General features: G+C 47.3%; 1 protein-coding gene across 1 annotated transcript in view; it reads right to left on the reverse strand.

The window, feature by feature from the left end:
* The window catches only part of ALK (ALK receptor tyrosine kinase), a gene marked incomplete at both ends in the record, with an annotated part of 728,930 nt that overhangs the window by 55,572 nt on the left and 647,451 nt on the right, over positions 1-25,907 (reverse strand). The window contains 3 exons of the mRNA XM_082672737.1: positions 2,910-3,072; positions 23,095-23,223; positions 23,393-23,487. Coding sequence (XP_082528863.1) covers positions 2,910-3,072; positions 23,095-23,223; positions 23,393-23,487 — 387 coding nt within the window. The remainder of the gene's footprint in view (positions 1-2,909; positions 3,073-23,094; positions 23,224-23,392; positions 23,488-25,907) is intronic.

A 25,907-nucleotide genomic window follows, 5' to 3' on the forward strand; every position in this document is an offset into this window, starting at 1 on the left:
ATAGCAAATCATTAAATGGTCTGCTTCTTTGATGCGATGTTATGTGACCAGCAGACATTATTGTCCAAGTCTCAAGCCTCATCCAGGGTCAAGGATGAGGTGAGGGTCAGGAATATCTGTAAGTCTTCGTTGGGTTAAAAAACAAGGAGTCAACAGCAACAACAAAAACCCAAAGGCAACATTGTTTGGCTTTGATTCTTCCATTTTGATATGGTGCTTCTCAGGCCAGTTCAAAAAAGTCCCGATCAGAAGAGTCCCCTTTACAAATGTGGGTACTTCGAAGTGTCCTGCTTCAACAGAGAAACGGCTCCTGCGCGTGTTTCGGAGTGTTCAGCGGGCAGTGCTGGGGGCTGGGAGCTAGTCTCAATATTCCAAAGAGAGAAACGGAAACCGTTCTCTGATTTGGGCTGGGCTTGTAGCAACACGGGTGGTTATACCGTGGCAATTTACACAGATCAGAAACCTCGCTAGACTTAGATGTGGCTGTGATTAATAAAAAATAGGAAAATGAATTATTACTTAATAAGTGTAGTTTGGCAGGCAAAACCTTTCAAAAGGCAGGGCCTATCTGAAGAAGTCAGAAAAAAGTCCTTGGAAGCAGAGAAGTCAGGAACTACGGCTGTTCCTGGAAATGCTGTCTGGCCACCGCCTGACACCACTCCAGGGGATTTCGCTGCCGTCACCTGGGCTGGGGAGCACCTGCCACATGCAGGGCATGTGCGAGGCTCTTGTACGTGATCTTTGCAACCAGCTGGGCAGGTGTTAGCAACTCCCAACCTTCGCCTTTTACAGGTGGGGAAACAGAGTCTCAAGAGATTAAATAACCCGCCCGAGTTTGGAAGTGGGTCTGATTCACACTATCTCAGGAGGAACGCAGCTCAAGAGGACGTCCGTAAGTCGCAGAGGACTTCGAGCCAGTCTAGCCTGGGAGTTGCCCTGGGCAGGGATGGGACAATGGGTTTTGCTGGGGGTAAGTGTTGAGGTCTCTGTCTGCCTTACAGCTCCTCTGCTTTCTTCTTCACATTGATTTTTGGGTGTGGGGACCTGCACCAAGGGCTGGGCTGGCCACTATCCCTTCAAGCGGTGGGGCCTCCCCTCCCAGGCTCTCACTTCTGGAGGCTTCCTGGAGGTGGGTGCTGCATGATTCCTATGCCCCCTTCCATTTCCTGTTTCCTGAGTGGGAGTTTTAATGGAAAGAACCAACAGACTTTGAGACTGAGGGTCCTGGGTTCAAATTCCAGCTTTGTCACTGACTGAGTGGCCTTAGATCTATTGCTAAGCTTCCTGACACGTTTCTTCATACGGAATCAAGGGAATATGGATAAAAACAATAGTAATAACATCTACCTCATTGTGAAAAGGAGGAGGAATACCTAGTGGGTCCTCAACAGATATGCATCCCCTTCTCTCTAGGACAGTGGATGACCCCTGGAAATTCAGCCAGGTCGGAAGGGGAGGCCCGGCCTGCTCAGTATGGCGTGGCCAAGGGTAGCCGGAGGTCTTTGGCCATTTACTAGGGATGTGTGGGACCTGGAGCAGCTAATCTGATTGCAGTCAAGCCTTGTTATTGCATTCCTGCCCAGAATGTCATTTAAAAAGCACTCAGGGCTTTCCCCGGAACGCATTTACACTGAAGTCCCAGGGGTGGGAATGTGCGGAAAACAGGGCAACCTGAGAAGCCCCTTTCCTTCCCAGGGGGCTGAGGATGTGTCGGGGGGTTGGGGGCCGCGGGAGGGGAAGCAGCTCACTTCCCACTGTGTTCAGCCTCTAGGGGGCATCTGCACAAATGACAGCAAAATTACGATGCTTCCTGTTTACACAGCCCAGCCGTGTGCAGTGGGAGGAACCTCTGCAGAGCTGCCCTCCGAAGTCTGGGCTTGGAGGCCATTTCTTGACCACGTGGCCGTGGGAAGCTCCTGACGCTCTGAGCCTCCGTTTTCTCAACTGTAAAATGAGGACTGCGGCACTGGCCTTGCCCACGGCATCAAGGTGAGCGAGGATGACAGCATGTGCTGTGGTTAACCCCGCGGCTGCATTGGCGTCATCGGGGAACTTGCTAGAAATTCAGATTCTCGGTGAATGAATGAATATGGATGGATACCATGAGTACAGTGAGTACCACTGGTGTCTCCCTCCTCAACCTGCATCCAATAAATGTCAGTGTTTTGTCATATTTGCTTCATTAATGTAAAAACGTTTAGCATGAAGAAAAGAAATTCATATTCTTGGACCCCAGTCCAGACCTATAAAATCATACACTCCGCGAGTGGAACCAGCAATCTCTGTTTTAACTGGCCTTCCTGTCATTCCGATGCCCGCTCAAGGTTAGGAGCCACTGGTCTAGGCCTTGCCATTAGCTTCGCTTAGCTGAGTGCCCGTTGGAGTCGGGCCTCCCTCCAGCCTGGCCTGGCTCTGGTGGAACACTGTGGGGTTGGGCCTGGGATAGGAGTTCCAGAATAGTTGCTTCACTTGCACACAGTGAAGGCCCAGGAAAGGAGGGTCAAGCATAAGAAATCATCTTGCACGTGTATCACACTTTTGTCTCCCAAACATTTTGACATTCATTGCCTTATTTGAACAGCATGAAGTTCAAAGACCAGCTCACTATAATTACAGTTATTAATAAAGCTAGAGAATGTTCTGAAGCTGGTGCGCGCACGCATATCATCTCCACACATGAGTCTGGGCTCCTTGAGGACAGAGGACACAGCTTCCTTTCTTGCCATACTCCATTATCCCGAATCTCCCCAGCTCCAGCCCTTACACTCCAATGTGGGCCAGAGTCTGTGGCCTCGGAGCCTTGGCCTGCCCGGGCACCCCAGGACAGCAGGCATGCACCCAACGGCAGGACCCCAGTCCTCTTCGGGAGGGTGGATCTGCCCCTTGCCCTCCCCCTCCCCCATACCCACCTGTAGGTGTCGGTGGCTGGCACCTTCCAGGTCTGGATGCCCTTCAGGGGGCCCTCGCTCCCCACCACCACGCTCAGGTTGGAGTTCCGGTAGGCATTGTTGCACTGGGCCTGCGTCGGGCCGTGGGGCCCACTGGCCCCGCATGTGGTGAACAGCCAGTGAACTGCACACAAGAGGAAAGGCGATCACTCACTTGGCCTGGCCCTCCCTCCTCCGTGGGCCTCCCTCTGCTGCCTCTGAGCTGTCCGCTCCATGAGGCCAAACCCACATTCCAAGATGGTACCCATGTCGGGGCAAGGAACACTAATCAGTCATTTGAACTGGAAACTTCTGTTGAAGATCTACTGTGTGCCAGGCCCTGGACCAGATAGATACTAAGGGAGAGACACAAATGGAGCAGACTTGGACCCTGGTCTAAAGAAGCTTACAGCCTACTAAAGGGAGACCCAAAGGGATGCAACAAGACAGGACAGTAACAGAAAAAGAGCCTCAAGAGGGTCTGGCTAACATTGCACTGTGAAGGTTCTGAGGAGGGAGAGAAGACCCCTCTCAGGTGAGACAGGCGGGCGGTGGCCAGGTCCTCTCCTGGTTTCTCAATGAGTCCAGCACAGTGCTGGGCAAAGAACAGGTGCTCAATCTGTGCTATTGTGACTGGATCTAACCCGCTTCCGAAAGTTTGATATCTGCATATAGGATCTTCTTAGCTTGGAGAAGATCAGAAGAGTAAAGTGGACACAGAGTCAGCTCCATGCCCTCCTCCCCCACATTGGTTGGGTTTGGAAATGCATTAGAAGCAGCTCTCAGGCTCTCTATGTAACAGAGTGTAAAAAATGGGAAACAGGTCACATCTGCCTTTGGTGCACGTTCTTTTCCAAGCCCCTCACCGCTTCCTGGTGCTCTGTCCTCACCCGGAGCACCCAATGCTCTTAGGTGGCCTTCTGGGGGTGCCTCAGGAACACCCAGCACATCCCCACCCCTCCACTGCCACTGGGCCATTCCTTCCAAACTTTCTATCTTTGAGCCTGGCTGGACCTTGGGGAATTGTCAGATTTCATCCTGGCAGGAATTTTAACATGATTACAACCTATAAAAACTTCCAAAAAAATGTGCTCTTGATAAATTACTTTTACTTAAAATACAAAAATCTCATTATAAGATTGAAGAAATTATTTCCCTTTAAAGTGATTAAGTTGAACTCCACCTACAGAAAATTATGAAAAAATTAATTTGGGTGTATATAGTTTTGTTTGCTGAAGCATAAAATTCTTTTGATGACTTTCAGCTAACTTGATGCAAAAATGAAAGGTTAATTTGGGTTGCTAATTATTAGCAATCAGATTGAGATTACACTGGGCAGTCTTGATAATCTGAAAACCGGGCTGGCTGTGGTGGGCTTTTGTGACACTGCCCCAGAGCTGAGGTCGGGAGACCTCAGCTCTCGTTGGGGTTCTCATGCATACAGCTACTCAATACTGAGCACTCAATACCTTTCTTGGCTTCATTTTTTCGAATGAAGATGTTGGTTTCTATCTGGTTTCTGAAGGTTGTTTCAAGGGCAAGAAGGTGACGAATCCATTCATCTTTGGTGTGGATGGCTGATTGTTAATTTTCTCATCTATTTGTATTATAAGGGGTAACCTGTTCATTCAAAGGACTAACTCTTTACTGGAGGCATTTCAGCAGAGCTGTCTTGGCCAGATGTCCTTTCACCCTCTCCAGTGTTCAAATCACGTGTGTGGGCTGTGCCAAGAGGGGAGAAGCGGAAAGGATTCAGGCTTTGAAATCAGCACGAACATCCGAGTTTGCGAGCAGCCTCATCATTGTTGATTATGGGACCTCGATCATGTTCCATTGTGTGTGAAAGGGGCTGGGTTGCCATGAGGATTAAAGAAAGCGAGGGGTATGAAAGGTCACTGTAAAGTCCAAAACTCTAAAAATGTGAGCTGTGTCGCTGACACCTGCCTGCACCCAAGGCTGGTGCTGTTCCTGACAATGGGAAACGCGGACAGGGTTTCTGTGTATAGGGATCCCTCCGCCAACAGCACCTAGGAATTTAAACTCGGTGAGTTGGGGATGACGATAGGAGCAGGGAAAAAAGAACAGCTCAGAAAAGAAGTTAAAAAGTACACTCCTCCCCGTGGTCTCTAGCTCCCTGAAGCCTATTCTGCAGGTTCAGTCTGTGCCTATAGCGAGCAGCCTGGGTTTGGGGGCAGCCTTATCAATCTGGGGCAGAAGCATGATGGTTCACTTAGTTAGTTCAGTCCTGGAAATTAAAGAATTTAGACATAAATATAAATATGTATTTTTTTCCCCCTGAAGAGTGTGCTGAGGAAGACAGTTCAAGGAAGCCGTGGGCTCGGCACCCTACTGGAGCACGTCCTTCAGCAGGACCCTCTTCTGCCTCGCTTAACATTGCTCTGAAGGTTCTGAGATGTTCCCAGAGAGGGTGGGCTTCTACTTCTTGGCCAAGTTGGGCATCTGACGGGGTAGGAAGAGGGGAATGGGCTTTGGATGCAGATGGGGCAAATTTTCTCATTGGATTTTACCTCTGATGAGGTATGAGAACTGGGGTAAACTCTACGTCCTCTCTGAGCCTCAATTTCTTAATCTGAACAAGTGGAGGTAATAACACCTAGTACTTAGACATGCTGTGGAGTATTCAATGATGACCTAAGCAAAGTGCTTAGAACAACATTATGCATTAGAGACGCATAGTGAATATAGTTTAAAAAGTGTGTAACTTCCTGCTCAGTTTTTGACTGTAAGGAAGCAGAGACACCCAATCTCAAGATTTATGTTCCCCAGTCCATAAAGAAGGGACTCTAAGGGCTGTTTCTCAATATTTTCCCAACTCACTGGACATATATTAGTCTCAGGTGGTTTCTATGCACAAAATTCTGTTTTCATTTCCAGCAACTGCTGATGGAGAGGTCCAGAGCGGGAATCCTTTCTAAAGTAGATCCCATGGGAATAGAGGATTTGCCATCCCAGGTCAAACCCATGATTCACCCAGCTGGAATTCTGTTGCTCCCACAGCCTTCGAGGCGTGGTGGTCCTCCCTGCTCCCTTGGATGGCTCTGAATCTCGTAAATCTGCCCAAAGTTGTTTGGAATTAATCTCTGCGTCCCACCAGCAGCACTTCTTGGGGGTATGGATTCTCCGAGTTTATTGCCCATTGTGAAGGGCTGTCCTGCTTCTGATGTGTGTGGGCTTGTCTTACTAAAGCTTCATCCTGTCGGTTCTCTTTGCTCATTCTGTTTGGAATCTCACAGACATCACAGAATGCCACAGCAAGATGGGACCTTGGAGATATCTGAATTCAGTGGTTCCCAAACCACCTAAGGACCTTTAAAAATACAGATTCCAGGGCCCTGAAGATTCAGATTAGTAGATACTAGGTTGGGGCCACGGTGGAGGGAGGACAATATTTGCATTATATGACAACTTTTCCAGGAGAGTCAGCCTGCTGTAAACAGAGTGGATAATCAGTCAAGCTAGGAGTTAAACATAGATCTTCCGAGTTTAAGTTCAAAACTTGAAAAGGTGCTACAGTCACCATGAAATCCTCATGGAACCTTTCTGCAAGTCTGTTTTTTTTTTCCCCCCCCCTTTTTTAAATCTATGAGCCCAGAGCTCAGTTAAATCCGACCAAGTTTGCTCAGGACCGGAGAGTAGGCAGGCCACCATGAGGGGAGAGGAGTCTGGTCAGGGTATGTGGTAGGTAGACCCTCAGCCTCAGAAAGTCCCACAGTAGCTTAGCCTAGCAGAGGGTGCACTTTAGGGGGTCATGGGCGCAAACCAGGGAAAACAGGTGCTCAGTGTCAGGATTCTGGCCCCCCGAGAAGCCATGGGGAGCCAGGGGGTGTCAAAAGGGAATCTGGTAACTGGAATGTTTACAAGATCAGCAAGCAGACATATGAGAGGGACTGGGTAATAAGCAACAAGGGAAAATCTTGGTTTTTAAAGAGAAGATCAAGGTCACAGTGAGACCAGCAGTGAGGTGAGCTTGACGCCAAGTTGCCAATCTGAGAGTTCAAGGGTCCTCACATTTCCCCAGCTGAGAGTCTACACTGATCCCTGAGGCTCTGTGTAGGAGGATTAAATGGCCCCCAAGGAGGAGCCTGGATTGGGAGCAGGTGAGGGAGGAAACCCGGCTCTTTCCTCTTCTCTTACTTAAAAAACAAACAAAAAAACAACCATTGTATTAAAACTCATTTATGAGAGAGAAAAGACAAGAACTGCTTTATCTTGTTCTTAATTATACCACCCACTGGAAACCTAGTTTAATACTCACAGCTATATTGTATAAAGAACCCACAAACATCAAAATACTGATTGGTTATAGACAGCTAAGGAAAGAAAAATCCATTAAGCACTGGGTTTCATTTTAAGTATATTGCAGCCCCCTCCAAGAAGAAACAAATCAATTAGCAATACACAGCACAATGTTAAAAAAATAGGCTAGGTAGTGATCGTGCTGGTTTTATTACTGTTGCTAAGCCATCTCATCTGCTCGATTGAATGCAAAGAAATAAAACGTGATACAAAGGAAAATAAGTTCTCAACTATCATTACTAATCACAATAATAAGGATCTGCCTCACATCAAAGGCCTACATGGTTGTGCCACAGAAGGGTGCTCAATGGCTCTTGTGGATCTTATGTACCATTTTTATTCTGATCCACGGAGCTCAATTTTATCCATATCTGTTGACTGAGCTGAACTTCATGGGAGCTGTGGCGTATTGAACCATTTTGATGGCCACTGTAGATCTTGTTAAGCAAAATAATGACCAAAAATCCAAGTAAATATAATTATTCACCATCCATAAATGTATATGACACTATTCTTTACTATAAATTGGAGAAAGTAGCCCTTCTTGTGAGTACATGGTGAAAATTAATAAGTTGTTCTCCTTATTAGGGCAAAATGAAAGCAATATACATATCGTTGCCATTGTGAGGTTAAAACATTTCAACTCTTTAAACAATGGAGTAGCATCCCCTTCTAGATACAAGATCAATGTCTGATTATTGCTGTCTTTTTTTGATGTTAACAGTTGTTGAAGCTTAATGCCTAGGTTCGTTTATTTATTGGGAGTTGCAAAATAATGATATTCAAATTATATACTTTTTTCCTTATTTATTAGTTGACATATATTTATAAAGAGATGCTTCCTCTCACCTACCATGTTGTTACCCAGTGGTATAGTTCATATAGGAAAGGCAGGATAAATGCTCAATTCTTTCTCCTTATTTTCAGTGTTCAAGGTAATGAATTGGTCCTCTATCATCCTCTGAAGTTGACTAATTAGTCGTTTGCATATCATTATGAATACATGAATTTAAACATATTTTGAGTTTTAATTAATCATAATTATTATTCCTTAGAAGCTCAAATTGTCACATTTTTGGTCAGTGGTAGCTTCCTGAGTTCTTTTACTTCCTTGCTATCTGGTATGATGAAATGTTCCTTCCCCCGACCTGGGCTCAGCCATTTTTTCAAAAGCTTTGGTTTCTTTTAGTGAAAAAAGGTTTTTTAAGTATAAAATCTGGGTGCTATAGACACTTATTGCTACCGGGTTGATGACTGTTTCTAGGCTTCTTTAGTGGACAGAGCTAGGAAATATACATGTTGTATACATATGTATATCAGTATAAATATGCACACACACACACACACACACACACACACACACACACACATTTATATGACAAAATACCCATGAGTTCACACTGACAGTTCCAAATCAAATTCAGGACTACAGGGTTTTTAATTTATCCTCTTCTATATTACATCTGTATTTCTTTTTCCACACTGAGAGTCTTGGTTTTCAAGAACAAAGGTGATAATGGAATTAGAATATTCTATAATTACTCATTTACTTTATCCTCCATTATACACACAATAGTATCAGAGTAACAATACTACTACTATACCATAATCAATAGAAAAACTGAGATCTGTAAAAACATTTTTTTTGGTATATGTGCTCTCTATTCTCCTAAAATTTCTTCAAGTTGAACATTATCTACATTGTTCGGGCACATTGCCATTACATATACTACTCTTTCCTCTTTAACCTTTAGTTAGTCTGTAACTAGTGTATACTTAATGCCCATATCAATCACGTTGATATATCTCTAGTCACTTTGGTTGTTTGAAGTTTGTTTTCAAGTAGATTCCTTAGGAGGGGCTCATAGGAGCAATATTCCTTGAATTCTTGAATGTTGATAATATTTTTTCCTTTTGAGTATATTAAATATATTACTCCATTTTCTTCTGGTATAAAGTATTGCTGTCAAACACTCTGATGATAACCCAAATTTCATTCTCTAATAAATCATTAGCTGTTTTTGCTTAGGTGCCCACAGTATTTTTTTTTTCCTTAAGGTACAGCAATTCTACTATAATATACTGATACTTTGGTATTGCTCAATATGAGTCAGTATTCTCAGATATACAGATACGCTCTTTTAATAAGTAGTTTCAATAAGAACATTTTTCTTGAATTATAGCTTTAAACATTTGTTTTGTCTCCCTTCTTTGGTTTTCTTTGTTCAGGCACTCTTGTTATCTGTGTGTTCGATCTTCTTTGCCTCTCTTTGATGTGTATCATCTTTTTGATTTTAAAAAAGTTTCTCTTTTCACCTTCTATTTCTCATAAGGCATTAACTGTTATGTTTATTTGCCTTTGCACACCTTCTAATTTAGTCTTCATTTCTGAAATTATTTTTTCCTTTTATTTCAAATTCTTTAGAGAGTTCTACCATCTAGCTTCTGATTTTTATAATAATGATTTATGTTATTTTCATTGTTTTCTTGTCTGTTAACTCATTTTGAAATAGCTTACAATTGTCATCTCCTCTGTGGGCCTGTCTTTCTGGTATGCTTTCATTTTTCTGTAGGGATGTTATTCTGTCCTCTCTGCTCTTTTAAAATTCTTATTGTAATTTGGATGGGCTTCGATCTTGATACTTATGCATTCTAACATAAAATTAATTTGCTAGAACTTTTAGGATCCAGGAGCTTTTCTAACTTTACACAGCTCCCTTTACTCTTTTTTAATTTTCATATAGTGTTAAAAACTGGCAGTTTGCTTTCCGACGTTTCTGGCTCTATTTCTTTCCCCCACTTGAATCTGGATATCTTCTCTTTTTGTGGTCCCTATTATCCCTATCCTAGTCAATATTGATTCCAGTCCTAGAAAGTTCTTCTCAGTGTGGGTCGTTTCCCGGAAAGGATGCTCAGTGGCCAGACTCTTCTAGCTCCTTCAGATCTTGCCAAAGGCCCCTTGCTCTCACACACCACTGGGTTGGGGAAGAACTCTCCTAGTTTCAGTAGCTATTTTCAGATTGTCTGTCATTTCTAGCAAATACCTGTCAGCTATTTGGGGGTTCTCCTGTTCTCAGGTTTGTAAGATAGCCTTTCTTCTCTTCCCCTTGTTCAGATGCTGATACTATGCAGGTCTTATGGTTGTTGGTGCTGTCTTCACTCACTTGTATTTTGGGGTTGGAGGGGAATATATTTGCAAAAAAATTTTTTTTGTAAATATACATGGGTTTTCAGTTTTGATACACGTTTCCTTGATTTTTGCATAGGGATTTAGAGAGATAAAAAAACAAAAACAAAAAAACTATGCTGTTACTGGCATCACTGCCGTCTTTCCAGAATCCTTACAATTTTTTAAAATTTAGGAATCACTTGACATCATCTGCTACGATTAGCTCCTTTATACCATCTCTCTGGTCAGGCTCCTCACCTGTACTTCTACGCCTGAGACTGCAGGGTTTTTCAGACTTCACCTCAGGGACATCCCCACTGACCATGGCCTAGAACTTGCTGTTACATCATATTCTGCCCTTTTTTTGGATACAGCCCACTAAGTATAATTTAACTTCCTCTTGATAGTGCCACTTGGACTTAAGTTGTTTAGGGCTATTTGACCCTTTACTAAATGGCTGCAGATATAAATATTTTATATTAACTCACTGTCCTCTCTCTCTACTGTCGGGTATGCTTTCTCAGTGGTTCAGGATGTTCTCTGATTAACCTTATTTGGTACCTAATGTTGGGTGAGGGCATGAGAAGGGCCCTATACCTCTCTGTGCATCAGACTGAGGGGCAGCTAGCTACAAAAAAACCTTTACTTCAGAGTTTGGGAATGTATTTATATTTTGGTACTTATATTTGGTGGATGGTGGAAGGTACTAGAAGTATCTTCTATCCTCAGATAAAAGGATGCTGCTGTGATTCTGAACCAACAAGACTGGGAATCTTTAGTCCCTCAGTTTCAATGTACTTAATTACAGTACACGGATGGGGCACCTCCATCCTCCAGTTAGTTTAGTTTCTTAAAACCATGTTAGGTCAGTAGATAGGGAAGGGGGAAGAACTGTTACGTTTATCTCATAAGATAGGCAACCATGTAGAAAAGTTAAAGAAATGGCCTGTGGTTACAGAGACTAAGTGAGAAGGGGAACATCACATTTACTCTTTCTACAACAGTTTTCAGGTGATGAATTTTCCTTGTTGTTCTACTTTGTTCCTCAGACTGAATTTGTTTGCATCTACACACACACACACACACACACACACACACACACCCCTCGTTTACTCATGCATAGCTTTCTGGTCATTTCTCTCTTGTTCTATTTTGATGATGAGAAGTTAGGAGGGGGTAACAACAGTAATTGTAATACCAGCTCTGTCTTTTGTACTAGACGTGCTCACACACATAATCTCTTCTTCACTTTTACATCTTTGTCTCCCTAGACCCTCACGCAGTTCCTCTAGATGGGCAGGATGCCTGTAAAAGCCGAGGTCTCCTGGGGAACAAAGACCAGAGGCCCACATCCCTCTCTGCTGGGAGGCAGACATCCTTTCGCGAAGAGGAACCTCTGAACAAGCCGGCCCCCCATCAATAGGGCAGCAAATCTGGGCTGTTGAGATAAAAGCTGCTTTCAGGACTGGATTACCCTAAACAGCTCTGACGCCTGGCAATCTGAGGCAGTTTTTAATGGCTCCTGTGATGGCGTCTGTGTTGTGTTCTCAGCCACCCCCTTCTCCCTGAGGGAAAGTGAGTAACACGTGAGAGCGGAAGGGTCACAGGAAAGACACTATCCTGAAAGCAGAGCTGTAAAAATTAAGTTAAGGGAGGCCTCAGGGCTAATTTGATTATTCCCAAGTTGGCTTCAGGCCAGAGTTGTGTTAATAAAGTATTTGACATTGAGACGGGTGCTGCAGACTCACCCAGCTGGGGGTCGCACGTAATGGATTTGGTTCTGAGGCTTAAGTGGGAAGTAGCAGTGGTTCAAATACCAGCCTTGCCACACTCAGGCCTGAAGGGTCATTGATTTCTGCCCTCATCTGCTCTTGTCCACAGACCTGGGAGAGAAAACCCTGGTCTGGTACCTCCTGTTGTAAGGTCCACTGGCTCCTGGGAGAGAGGCAACAGTGTGGGAGGCCAGCACCCCTCACTGCTTTATTGTTACTAGTTCTTGCTTATTGTTTGGTTCTAAATCATGAAGGGTGAAATCCTTACAAGGCCTTGGGACTGTAACACCTCTGACAGATGGAGGTGCAGGCAGCCCAAGTGACCAAGTGCTTAGGAGCTAGAAGAACAAATGTCCTGACTCCTGGGTCAGGGTCCCGGACCTTCTAAGATGAATTGGAGAACAGGGACACGTGAAAAGGGGGGAATCCAAATGTCCAGGGCAGAAAGGGAAGTCGTGGGGGAGCAAGTAGGACCAAATGGTGGACGAAAGACAGAAGACAAACTATGTTATACTAGAGAAGAGAAGGGAAGAGGCAAGTCTCTCTTATTCCCGCTTGAGGGCAGTCATGGTACCTGGAGATGCAGTGGCCATGAGGCAACAAGCATGAGGAAAAGGCCAAAAAGATCACAGAGAGGGGCTTCCCTGGTGGCGCAGTGGTTGAGAGTCCGCCTGCCGATGCAGGGGACACGGGTTCGTGCCCCGGTCCGGGAAGATCCCACATGCTGCAGAGCAGCTAGGCCCGTGAGCCATGGCTGCTGAGCCTGCGCGTCCGGAGCCTGTGCTCCGCAACGGGAGAGGCCGCAACAGTGAGAGGCCCGTGTACCGCAAAAAAAAAAAAAAGATCACAGAGATGTGAGTCTTGACACCATCAGGCATTGAACTAATGAGACTAGTCATGTATAGGGCCCCCGAACCAACATCAGCAGTCATCTAAACAGTAATCTTTGTTATTGGATTGGACACGTCCTTGGGCTGCTGGACATTGGCTGGATCAGACGTAATGTGGATGGAGCCTTCCTAGAATACAGATCTCCTCCCAACTGGCAAAGAAAACACCACTGCGGCTCTCGCTCCAACAGCAATGCCAGGCCGGATTGGGATCCGGTTTCCAATGCTTCTTTAGAAACTGTGTGTGGCCTTCAGCCTGCCTTCCTTGGAGGAGAGCAGGTGTCTGGGTCACTCCCCCGGCCCAGCCTGCTCAGCCCAGGGGTGCTCCCCCTTCTCTGCCACACTCTGCTCTGTGTCTGCACACTTCATGGTCAAGGCCTCTAGAGTTTATGAGAGCAGTAGTTACGTTGTAGAGGGGCCTCAGAGGTTCCCCAGGCCACGCCAGCCCAGGAGTAAAAAGTGGGGTCTTGACGATAGTAACAAATAGTATTATCCCGGTTCTGCTCTGAGGCACACCTGACGAAACCTTGAGTTCTCTCCCTTAACACCCATCGTTATAGCACACATGCTCTGCCACTGTCATCTCTGTCCCCTTAACTTGCTTTATTTTCTTCACAACACATCACCATCTGAAACTATATCATCTGTACACTTGTTTGTTTCCTGTTTTTCCCTCTAGTGTGCAAACTTTACAAGAGTGAAGCTTAGCCGATTTTGTTCACTGTTTGTCTCCAGGACCTAAAACAGTGCTAGTCGCACAGAAGATAGTTAATAAACCTTTGTTAAATGAAAAACAAAAACAAAACCAAGAAAAAAAAATAGAAAAAAGAGAGTAGGCCAAACGCCAGCCGCCAAACCCACCTGAGGGGTTAGAAGGGGGAGCTCACACATGCTGCGGGTACTGTGCATGCTTCAAAGGAAGCATCTTTGACCCTTTGGAGTTCTTGTATTAGGGTTAGAACATCATAGGATGGAGTGGACCGGAGGCGTTCTGATGGTACAAATGGATGTGTCGAAAGGCAAATTTTGTCTTACTCATGACTGCACAGCAGAGAGGGGGTAGGCTCCCAAGGAGCCGGCACACACCTTCGCACACTCGCACACACACCAGCACACACTCACGCTCGCACACCCACACCCACATAACTGAGAGGCAGGGAGCCCTGCACGTCTCTAAGGAAACAGTCGAGTCCTGCTCCTTATCAGTGTGGACACACCACCGGCCCCACGGTTGAGGGAGCCGATCAGCTGTTAGACTGAATGGACCAGTTAGTAGGCTCCAAGTCATAAATCTGGGTGAAGGAAAAGAAATACTCCTTTTTTTCAGGGAGCTCTTCTGAGGCCCAGGAGTTTTTCTGACTTTCAGCTGGGTTGCTGAAGAAGCCCAAGCTGTACCTTATTTTCCTTACTTGTGAACATTAATCCCAGAACTGGGTCATTGAGTCTGTCAGTCACTCAATAAAAAATAACAATGAAAAGAATAAAATATACTCTCACATTATTATGCAGTCACTGTCAATACTCACTATAAAAACCAAATCAGGCCTCTCAGATCCAACCACCTGGGATTTGTTTGAAAAGCTGTCCCTGGAGAAAGTCCTGAAGTCCCCATTATTTCTGAGATCTTGGCAAGCTTTAAAAGACTAGAAACCCTCTTTCAATTTATACTGATGAGTGGGCCTTTTGGGGGGCAATCTTCTATGTCCTTACTCAAGTCACATATTTCCCCCAAGTGGAGTTTGAGGGTTTCACCTACAAATTGATGATCAGCTGGGTTGGGGGAATTGATTGAACAAAAGGACCCAACAGGCAAAATACTGCCCCCTTTTTTCTTAAGATGGTTAGCTTTAAGAGGGCAAAAACTAGAATGTGCTTGAAACTTTCGCAAAAAAATTAAGGAGGGCTTCCCTGGTGGCACAGTGGTTGGGGATCCGCCTGCCGATGCAGGGGACATGGGTTCGTGCCCCGGTCTGGGAAGATCCCACATGCCGCAGAGCGGCTGGGCCCGTGAGCCATGGCTGCTGAGCCTGCGTGTCCGGAGCCTGTGCTCCACAACAGGAGAGGCCACAGCAGTGAGAGGCCCGTGTACCTCAAAAAAAATAAAATTAAATTAAAAAAATTAAGGAAAAATATGCCCAGAACACATACTTACATACAAATAAAAGAGTGCACAGCTCATAGGTGGAGGAGGAGGATTATAAATACACTGAAAATGTATAGAAGGCAACATATGAGGGACAAGGGAACTGGCTTAGTCTTTTCTGTTATGTAGTTTAATAATGTTAATAATAATATCACACATTTTATATTAGCATATTCTTTTGTACCTTTCAAAGCAAATGATCTCATTTGCTCACTACAATAGCCAGCTCTGAAAAAGAACTGTGGCAGGTAATTATTATCACTACTTTATGAATAAAGAAAAAACTGGGGCTCAGAAGGTTTGACTCTCCTGAAGTCCCGCAGCTGGAAACACGGTCTCTAGAATTCTTTGTTGATCCATTTTCCATTCTGCTATGGACTGGCACTCAGTAGGTACTTAGTGAATATCTAAGTGTCTGTGGAATGTTGAACAGAGAGGCTTGAGATTGCTGCCAGGAATTCTGCCCATCAGAATCCACAATGAGCTCTCAAAGTTTCCTGGTGACTGGTTGACACACAAAAGCCACTGCAGGTAGGCTGTCAGGTGGCCCCAGTGATCTCTACCTCCTGGTAGCCACACGCTTGCATAATCCCTTCCCTTTGAGTGTGGGCGAGACCTGTGAGTTGCTTCTAACCAACAGACTATGACAAAGGTGACAGGATGTTATATTCATGACTATGTTACATAAGATTGTAACTTCCATCTTGCTAGTAGACTCCCTATTTCTTTGTCTCTGTCTCTCTTTCTCTTTCTCATCAACAGCTTCTCCAGGAATTGCCAACAACCATGTGAGCTTAGGAGTAATTCGTTCCCCAGTTGAGCTTTCAGATGAGACCCAGCCCTGGCTAACATCTTATGCAAGCTTATGAGAAACTATGAAGCAGAGGACCCAGCTAAGCTGTGCCTGGTTTCTTGACCCACAGAAACTGATATAACAAATGTGTGTTGTTTTAAGCCACTATATTTTTATGGTAGTTCATACAAAGCAATAGATACCTATCTGTATACCCCAAAGCCCTCCCCAGAAACCAATGTTTCTTTGGCCTCATCTTCTTGGTAAGCACCCAGTGTGGAGGGCGTTGGTGGGCCTATTTATTCCCTGTGCCCTCTCTCTTCTCCCTGACTCAGTGATGGCTAAGGTGATTCCACCTCTTGCTCCTTTTCCTTTTGGCAACATAGGGGCAAGCAGGGAGGAACAGCCTTTTGGGATCTAGAGTTAGCATTTCAGCCTTTCTCCCCCTAGTTCCACTGTCCAGCTCTGGGTCCAGATAAATTTTAAAAATCCTCTCTGTCCAGGATCGCTGAAGCTTTGCTCTAACAAGCAAAGAGCTGAATAGGCTCCGGGGGGATGCAGGGTTATTTTGCAGGCAGAACAAGCAAGTCTAAGAGAAGGACAACAATTAAAAGCGGACTTCCCAAATAACAAGTGCTTAACGCACCTGCACTGATGGAGGGGCCTTTGCGTCCTGTTAGTCTTGGAGCTAAACGATCTTAATCAAGGCGTGCCGAGCTCAGAGTTCCCAGGTCATTTACTGTCTCTCACTTACGTAATCTTTCACTAAAACAAATGGGAAAAACAACACGTTTTCTCAGGCCAGCCAGCAGAGAGAAAGGCAACGGGTCCTCTCTGCTACTGAGAGGCACCACGGCACGGTGTGAAGGCGTCTTGTCTGCAGCTTCGCCATAATGCCAACCAGCACGTCGTATTAGGCTGGAGGTTTGTGAAGCGTTTTTGAGTCTGCCACAGCTGGATGCTGCTGCACTATTTTTCCAGTGGGGCCCAGGGTCGGGCAGTTATGAAGTACACTGTTGATTCCTTGCTTTCTCAAAGGACACTGGATTTCTTTTCAAAAATGATCAGTTCAGCATAATTTGCAAGGCACCAGTCTTGGATGGAGACCCTTTCACCATCCAGGGCAGGATAAAGGCAGAGCCGGGGAGTGGGGGCACCTGTCCTAATTCCAGCTGTGACCAGAACTGGACACCTGAAAAGGGATGCAGAGACTCCCTTGTACTGGGGTAACAGTGGCTTCATGTCAGGCTTATGTGGGCCCCGCTCTGGCTGGTACATTTTCCATGAGGGGCGCTTTGGCTTGTTCGCAGCTGCGGGCCCCAAGGCACCCAGCACGGGACAGGGCACGGAGCGGGCACCAGCACAGGCCTGTTAAATTAAACTCGGCTCGATGTGATTTTTTTTTTTCTAGGAGAGAGATTCAGGGAATTGTGAACACATTAACTAGAAAGCAATGAGGTTTTCTGTGTTGAACGCTGAGCTGAATCTCCTCGTGGAAAGAGAAGATGGATGTACCCAGTCTGGATGTAGCAAGAGCTTCTCCCTAACCGCAGTCAGCAGCTGGGTGGTATCTGGGATTGTTCCTAGTGGGCATGGGGCTAGAGCGGGAAGACTCTGGGGTGAGCCGGCTTGAGTGGGAACCCTGGCTCTGCAGCTGATTGGTGAGGTAAGCCGCATAACCTTTCTGATTCTGTCTTCCCAATTCTAAAATAGGGAAAATAATGACAGCTCATGTAGCTCACGTTGGGTCAAGCACCTCTCTAAGCCCTTGACACCAATTCACTTATGTGATCCCTTCCTCAAACCTATGAGATGGAAGCCCTAACAATATAAGCGCCATTTTTCTGGATGTGAGGAAACAAAGGCATAGAAAGGAGAAGTGAGTGGCTTTAAGCAGGTGGCAGGGCTGGGAGATGGACCGTGATGTCTCTCCTGGGGGACTGGTGGGGAGGGTCTGTAAGGATCACATAAGAGACACCTAGTGTGCTTAATAGCTGGAGACGGGCGTGCAGAGGGAAGGGGGCCGTCTGCAAACCCGTGAAGCTCTGCTGCCAGTGGGTGCTCTGCTCAGGGAGCATGGCTTCTTAGCCAGCCTTCAGTTCCTCCCTGCCACCATCACCGGGTCCCTGCAGAAGTGCTGTCTCTCCCTCGGCCACCAAGCTGCCCCTGGGTCTTGGTGTCGGCCAGCTCCTGGGGATGCTGACTGGCGCGCCAGCTTGCAAAGCCTCTTGCTCTGGGAGGGACTTGTTAACATGAGTAACAGGGATTGTGAGTCACGAATTAGTTCCAAGCTACCTCTCTCCCTGGAGCACAGCCGCGCTAGCTCCTGGGGAAGGGAGCTGCACCCAAACGAAGAGTGACATCCTAATTGGAGGGCGCCGAGCCTGCCGCAGTGACTGGGGGCCCACGAGCCTTGTTAGAGCTGGTGCTTCACGCGTTATCACTAGTACTCTGGCTATAAATAGGTGATAATCTAAAATCAGTGGATAAGAGAGAACGCGCAGCACATGGTTAAACAGCAGGCCAGCTGAGCAGGGAAACGGCCAGTGCCCGAACGGGTTCCGAGGATTATATCTACAGCCCCGTGCCGGCCCAGCTCTCAAAGAGGGGCTCCCCGCAGTTGAACGGGTGCCGACAGAAGTGCCTTTCATGTGCACCCACGAAGGCTGGGATGCACGGAGAGACGCAAATTAGCTGCAATGATCAGCTTTCTTACATGTGCGGAGGTGCATTGTACGCCTGGTGTGCTGTTTTGAATATTAGTGAAGATGCCTATGTGCTCTGTTTAAGCAAAAACTGACATTTTCAGTTCAGGGTTTTTCAAAGAGAGATTCCTCTAGAAGACCGATTCAACAGTGGGATTCCTTTAAGGTTTCTTGAAGGAAACTTTGCCCTTCCAAATGTTATTTGACTTAGAAAACTTTACTTTGCATGTGATTTTAACCTTTTACACAACTTGTATAACTAAGAGCAAGTTACTTCCTCTCTGTGGGCCTCAAGTTCCTCATCTGTAAATGGGGGGTAATATTATAGTACGAGCGAATGAGATAATGCACGTGAAAGAGCCCAGCACACGGCGGTGCTCAGTGATAGTGGTTATTATTGTTGTGTAAAGAGGAGACGCATGAGGCGAGGCCTTCACTGTCTGAGAGCTGAACCCTCGGAGGATGCTGTGTGGCCTCGAGCCCGCCTCCTCTCCATCCCAAGGTCCACGCCCATCTGCATCGAGGAGGTCGGGCTGCAGCCTGGGGTTCCTAAACTCTGTTTCAAACCAGGTTTTCCTTGTGAGTTTGTTAAAAAGGCAGAGCTTGACCTCTCATTCTCAGACATTAAGATTACACAGGTCCGTGGGGCCCAGGAATCAGCATTTTAACCAGGAGCGCTTGTGGGTCCTCCCTCCCCCAGCCAGGTAACCAGAAGCAGATGATGTGATGACGCAGAGAAACCCTGGGCCAGATCTAGGTCCCCAACAGCCGACCTCCTCGCTGCTGCATTCATGCAGTCCCAGTTCGTCACTGGTTATTTCTGGAAGAAGCTGTTAATGACACAATGAACTTAGGAGTCTGTTCTGAGGTCCCCCCGGAGTGAGTGGGGCGTCTACCTTTACTTGTTGCCTGTCCTCCCAATGCTTTGGGGGCCTCCTGCCTTCAAAACTGGCACACAGTAAAGAGCCATGGCTAAAGCAGGGATGCCAGCCGCCTCTGTACCTCCAACCTGGCATGAGCTTGTCTGCAATGCCAACAGCTGATAAGACGATAGGATTTTCTGGAACTGGATGAGACACATGCATTTCTTTAGGAACTGGTACATCTTCACTAAGGGGTATGCCGCTGAAATGAGCCTGGCTGGGCCTGCAGGTGCGAAAGGCTCTGATGGAAACAAAGACCCCCAGTGAGTGAGAAGACAGTTCTGAGTGAGCGAGGCCAGGCCCCGTGAAGCCTGCCTTCCAATAATGCTGTCATCCCCAGAAGGGTGTGCTTGGAGCATAATGGCTCTAGCTACAAATTCTATTAACTCTAATAGTTGTTCTGTGGTGAACGGATAATGCATTTAGCAGAAATAGACCCAATCAATTTATGTGAAACACATAAAACTTTCTCATTGGAATTGGCATCTGTCCTTGAATCATAGGAGTGTGTGTGGAAATGGACAGTGCGTCACCCTCACTTCTGGGCACATTAGCAGTGGGCCAAGGAGAGCTCTGGCTCCCTTATGCCATATCCCCTCAGCTCTTAGAACCATGGAGCTGGGGATGGCGAGGGACCTGGAGACTGTCTACTTCAACCTTGATTTTCAAAAGTAGCAGTTTTCTCTCCTTTGTCTGTGTTTGCATTATTCCCTCAAACATGAACTGTTACCTGAGGGTTTGCTGACGTGCCCCAGCCATCAGATGAGGGGATGGAAGGCCGGACAGAGGTGAGACCTGTCTTAGGACCACAGCTTGCTAGTGTAGGCCAGCCGGGAGTTCTGACTCCTGGTCCAGTGCTCTTTTCCACACATTTTTAATTGTCTCCCCACCAACCTTTGGCACAGATGTGTATTCAGAATACAGTAAACCAACTGTCACCAACCAACTCAAAGGCAAGACTGTGGCTTGATGCCAGGGTTCTGCAAGTTATGGATACCTGTGGGTTGGGCTTGTTTGCATGTAAACTGAGCTGATTCCATCCTGCCTTCCTACACAATATGTAAGCTCGAAAGAGGAGAGATGGGTTAGGAAGCTGAGGCAGAGCCATCTGGCCCGGGGTCGGGGGAAGGTCCCGCCTGTCCTTACCTGGGCTTTTAGAGAGAGAGAAGGTGACGGAGCCTGCATTCACCTCCTCACCCCAGTGGTCATTACTGCTGGGGGGCGGGGGGGGGGGGAGAGAGAGAGAGAGAGAGAGAGAGAGAGAGAGAGAGAGAGAGCGAGCGCACGAGCTCTGCAGCCTGTGATTGCATCATCCAACCATATGGTTAGTGTGACTGTATGTGCAAAGCGGACAAACGTAATTTCTCAGCCTTAATACTTGCCCCATTTCTCTCTCAGTTTCTTCATCTGATTAGGTGAAGTGACTCAGAGGCTTCCGAGAATGTTCCGTGAAGCACCTGACAGGCTATTCCCTGCCTGGATGCTACAGCGGCTCAGCTCTGCCCCGTGGGCTGGGCGCAAGGAAATCCCCAGACCCAGAGGGTCAGGCCCTCATCAGAGGGAAGGGCTGGCTTGGGGGACGTGAGGAGCGTTTAGAAATTTGGAAGCTTTGTGAGCGAAGGTTTTCAGAAGACCCAACTGGCGTTTGCATTTCTAGGAGTTGCTCGAAAGCCTGCTGGGAGGAGAGTGGAAATGCCACCAGCCACCCTTGTTCCAAGCCCAGCAGAAACTGACAGTGCTGAACTTTGGGGAGAAAATCTTATTATCCAGCCTCCTCTGTTCTTTGTCGGGATGGCTGGGAGCAGATCTGTTTACTGATCATGCAGGGGCTCTCGTCTGGGCCACTCTCCCAGCTCTTTTCCGTCTACAGCACTGATCTCTGATAGGAGAATTAGATACTCGCAGTAGCTCAGTTGGCTGAAGAGTGCAGACTTCAGGGCTACGTCCGGGCCCGTTTCCTACCAGCTGCGGGATGTTTACATTCTTCCCCATCATCGCTCTCCTCCCTGCAGTTCTAATAACAGCAGCGGGCCCTGGGCCAGAGTGAGGACTAGAGGAGTAGATGTGTGAGACGCCCCAGCCCAGGGTCAGGTGTGCTCACTGACTGTTCTTTCCTTCTCCTTCCCTCTGCCCCCAGCCCTCCCTTCCTCTCCAGGGGCCTCTCCCAGGTAGAAGCTCTGAGTTAGGTTAAGCTTGTCAACTACAAATTGGCACTTGGCATCTACCTCTACAAGGATCAAATCATAAGCTGCTGTGACCGCTGACCTTCCAGTCACCCTGAAAGGAGTTCAGGGGGTAGATCAGGAATGAGACACTCTGTGCTCTAAAAAAACTGGCAGAACAGGCCTTCAAATAGTTAGATACTTTCAGAAGAATTTTTTTTTTTTTTTTGCGGTACGCGGGCCTCTCACTGTTGTGGCCTCTCCCGTCGCGGAGCACAGGCTCCGGACGCGCAGGCTCAGCGGCCATGGCTCATGGGCCCAGCCGCTCCGCGGTATGTGGGACCCTCCCGGACCGGGGCACGAACCCGTGTCCCCTGCATCGGCAGGCGGACTCTCAACCACTGTGTCACCAGGGAAGCCACAGGAGAATATTTTATGAGCCCAATCCTTGCATCTCCTTATATCTAGAGAAAGCACTAAAATCTTTCGTGGTAATGTCTGCTCCTTGTGGCTAGCTGTAACCTTCATGAGACTAGCAGCAACCTTCTGTCCTGTGTGCTGCACTGCACGTGCTCCCCCTTCACCAAAACCACATATACACTGACTGTCCCCCCTGCCTCTTCAGAGCAGTCTCTCAGAGCTACGTGAAATGCCGTCTCCTGGGCTATCGTCCTCATATTGCCCCAAATAAAGCTTAATGAGAAGTCACACCCGCAGTTTAGGGCCAGAGGCTGACGAGGCCTATGTGTGAAGCAGCAAGAGCCCCACGAGAAGTCCTTCAGCACAGGGGATGCTGAATTAAACAGCTTCAGAAGGGAGCCAAGCTCTGGGGAGATGCGGTGAACCTGAAGCTTTGGGGGGTTTTACCACTGATGAGCTAGTCTGCCTTTGAGCAACGGATAACCTTGGCCTTGGGCCCAGCCCTCTTTATGAGGAGAAGAAATCGATGGAAGGTTTGCTTTGTTCAGGAAATGGGGAGTGGTTTCGAAGGACTGAGTTGAGAGAAGGGTACCAGCTTGGTTCCCCTGTTTGTGCCGGGGCCTGGGTACTTCCCAGCCATGGAGGACAGTTGCTCCTTTGCACAACTTTCAGAAGCTCCGTTTCCCCGGGGAACAGGACAACCAAACAGCTTCCTCTTGGAGCCCATTAGCCAGGGTGTAGGCGATGTTCTTTCTAAAGGTCGACTATTTTATTCTATGAACACCTCTCCCCACCCCAATCACAGCACACATCTTTCTTCTACCTTTTGTGACATAAGATCACTTTGCTCAGATATGTAAGTTGAACCCTTACCTGTAGGGTCAAAGACGGGGTTCTCTTTTGGTGTGCTTTCCCAGGGTTTTGTCTCCTTGTTTGGGTTTCCCTCAAACAGATTTCTTGACTTGGGTGCCATATTCTGCAGCATCTTGTCCTCCCCACCAACTAGAATAGAGAAGACCCCACGGGCTGAGTTAAGTGAGGTTCGGCTTAAGGGAGAGAGATGAGCGCGCCCTGGGGAAGGTGGCAGAGACCACGGGCTTGGGTCTAAGAGGACTGTGAGGCCCAGGATAGCCTGGGTTGGGGGCAAGTGCTGGGGACAGGGTGCACTCACTGGTGAGGTAGCAGTCCAGGCTGATGGAGATATTGTTGAAAGCCACGGTGGCTCTGGATCCTTGTTCCCACCAGGCAACGATCTGCAACCAGAACCTGTAAGCGTGTGAAGAGGAGTGGGTGTGAGAAACTACGCGGGTGGGTCATGTCCTGGATTCAACGTCCAGCACGATCCCAATGTGCACTGATGACCCGGCTCGCAACTGTAGCTGTTATCAGCCTCATCTAATCTCAGGGAGGCGGCGAGCGGGGAGCAGTCAACATCTCCCTGCTTCTCCAGCACAGGGCACGTCCCTTTCTGAGGGACTGCTCTGTAGGTTAATGGAATTTGGAGCTTGGGGCCTGAGATCAGGACTCCCAGATACTCTGAGGAGACCTCTTGTGCGTTCTGGGTGTGCAGGGTGGGCAGAAGGGCTAGGCTTCGTATCAGCTGGTGCTCACAGGCGGGGCTGAAGACATTATTAAACTATTGAGATGCTCCTGTGCCAACTGATAAAGCGCCTCTGTCCCCCACGTGTCCTCTGCTTGTTGATTGCCTCAGGCAGCACAGCTCTGTCCCTGGAGCCCCCTGGATTCCTCATTATCCAGCAACTGAAAGGTTAACTCCTCACACAGAGAGGGATCTCGAGGAACCCATGTCTTGCTCAGTGACAGTTCTGACTGGGGTTGGTCTCTGCAGTGCTCGACTGACTGTTAAATATTAAATGATTTGAGTGTGATCCCTGGGAGTGTTTGTAAGCAACACGGAGGGGGCCATAAATGTTAACAGTAAACCCATGACGTACTGTTTCCTTCCATCTCTTTCACAGCCTTGGAGGATCAGATCCTGGGACTGTGGCCAGGGAAGGCTTTAGAGTGGGATAAATAGAAAATACCTTTGGTTCATCTGTTTCCTGGGAAGTCATCCTCCTGGAAGACTTCAGATAGCCAGCCCTGTCCTGCTGTAAAGTGAGTTTCCTGAGAACTTAAAAACCCTCTCCCACCTTTCAGAAAGTCAATCCAGCATGACCTTGGATTGCACAGAAGCAGGCACAGTCTCTGGTGTGGATGTTAAAATATCAAGAGAGACAACCCATGCCCACCAATGGGTGACTGGATAAACCACGCATGCGGTGGCCGTACGATGGAATGCTACTCCCCAATATAAAAGAACGGGCATGGTCATAGGCTATAAAATGGATAGATCTCAAAAGCATTACGCTGAGTTAAAGAAGCCAGATGGCAACTAAAGGCCTCACGACACTATTGATCTACACTTTCCCATTTATATGAAACGTATAGAAGAGGCAAATCTATAGGGATTGAAAGCAGATTAGCGGTTTCCTGGGAAGGAGAACAGTATTGACTGTAAACCAACACGAGAGTTCTTTCTGGGGGGGACGAAAACATTCTGCAACTGGAGTGTGGTGTTCTTTGCACAACTCCGTACATTTGCTAAAAGTCATTGATGTGCACACTTAAAACAGGTGAATTGATGGTATGCAAATTATAGTGCAAAAATGCTGGTATAACAAAAGGGGAGAGGGAACTCAGACAGTGGAGTTGGCAGTGTGGGGTAGCAAGAGCAGAACACAGAAGCGCTGGCAGGAGTGGGAGATTGACAGCATGCAGAAGGCGGGGCAAAGAGAGCAGAGCAAACACAGGAAACAGCCTTAGCAGAGGGAGGAGAGGCACAAAGGAAAGAAACCTGAGGAGAAAGAATGTCTGCTTATGATTTGCAGTGAGGGCAGCAAAGCTTTACAGTCAGTGCGTGAACTGCCACAGAGGCCAGAAGCCCCCATCGTGCCCGTGAGCGGATGGCCTCTGATCCACACGTAGAAGGGCTCAATGCTGGGACCAGAGAAGAAGTACTGCCTCTTGTGGGGGAAAGACTTGAAAACAAAATCAAATTTTTATCTAAATAGTGTTTTTGTGATCAATTACTCTTAACCAAGCTACTCCGTACATCCGTCTATGCCTTTACCTTTCTTATGAAATCTGTTCGATCACAAATAATCCTTCTTATTTGAAAGTCACAATTAGGGGGCCCAAACCTGGTTTGATTCTGAAGAGGCAAGGCCTGAACCCGCTGTACTCACGCCAACCGCACTGGCGCCTTCAGGCCGTATTCCCCATGATGGGGCCCACGTGCCTCCATTAGGATAGACCGGTACAGAGGGCTGGCAGCTGGCTGGGCTTGGAAAGAAGAGTGCCCAGTGGAGAGTCCCCAGATCCTGCTCTGGGCTGGATGACTGTGCAGGAGGGGCCGAACCCACCCAACTTGTCCAGCCAGCTGTTGGCACAGGCCTCTGAGAGGCGTCTTTCGTGATGACCTTGACAAGCACCCACTGAGAGGATTTTCATTTCACGTACACCTCTCATGTATATGTATTGGGTCCTACTTCAGACCTACAAGGGATTCTAAAAGAAATCAGACAAGATGCTGCATTCAAGTTGCTTGCTGACCAGTGGAGAGACAAAGGGTGTCTATGTCGGTGTAGAATCAGTTAGAAGGAGGTGGATGCCACGTGAGAGGT

The sequence above is a fragment of the Grampus griseus genome (assembly GCF_964374135.1).
Source record: "Grampus griseus genome assembly, chromosome: 15".
Classification (NCBI taxonomy): Eukaryota; Metazoa; Chordata; class Mammalia; order Artiodactyla; family Delphinidae; genus Grampus; species Grampus griseus.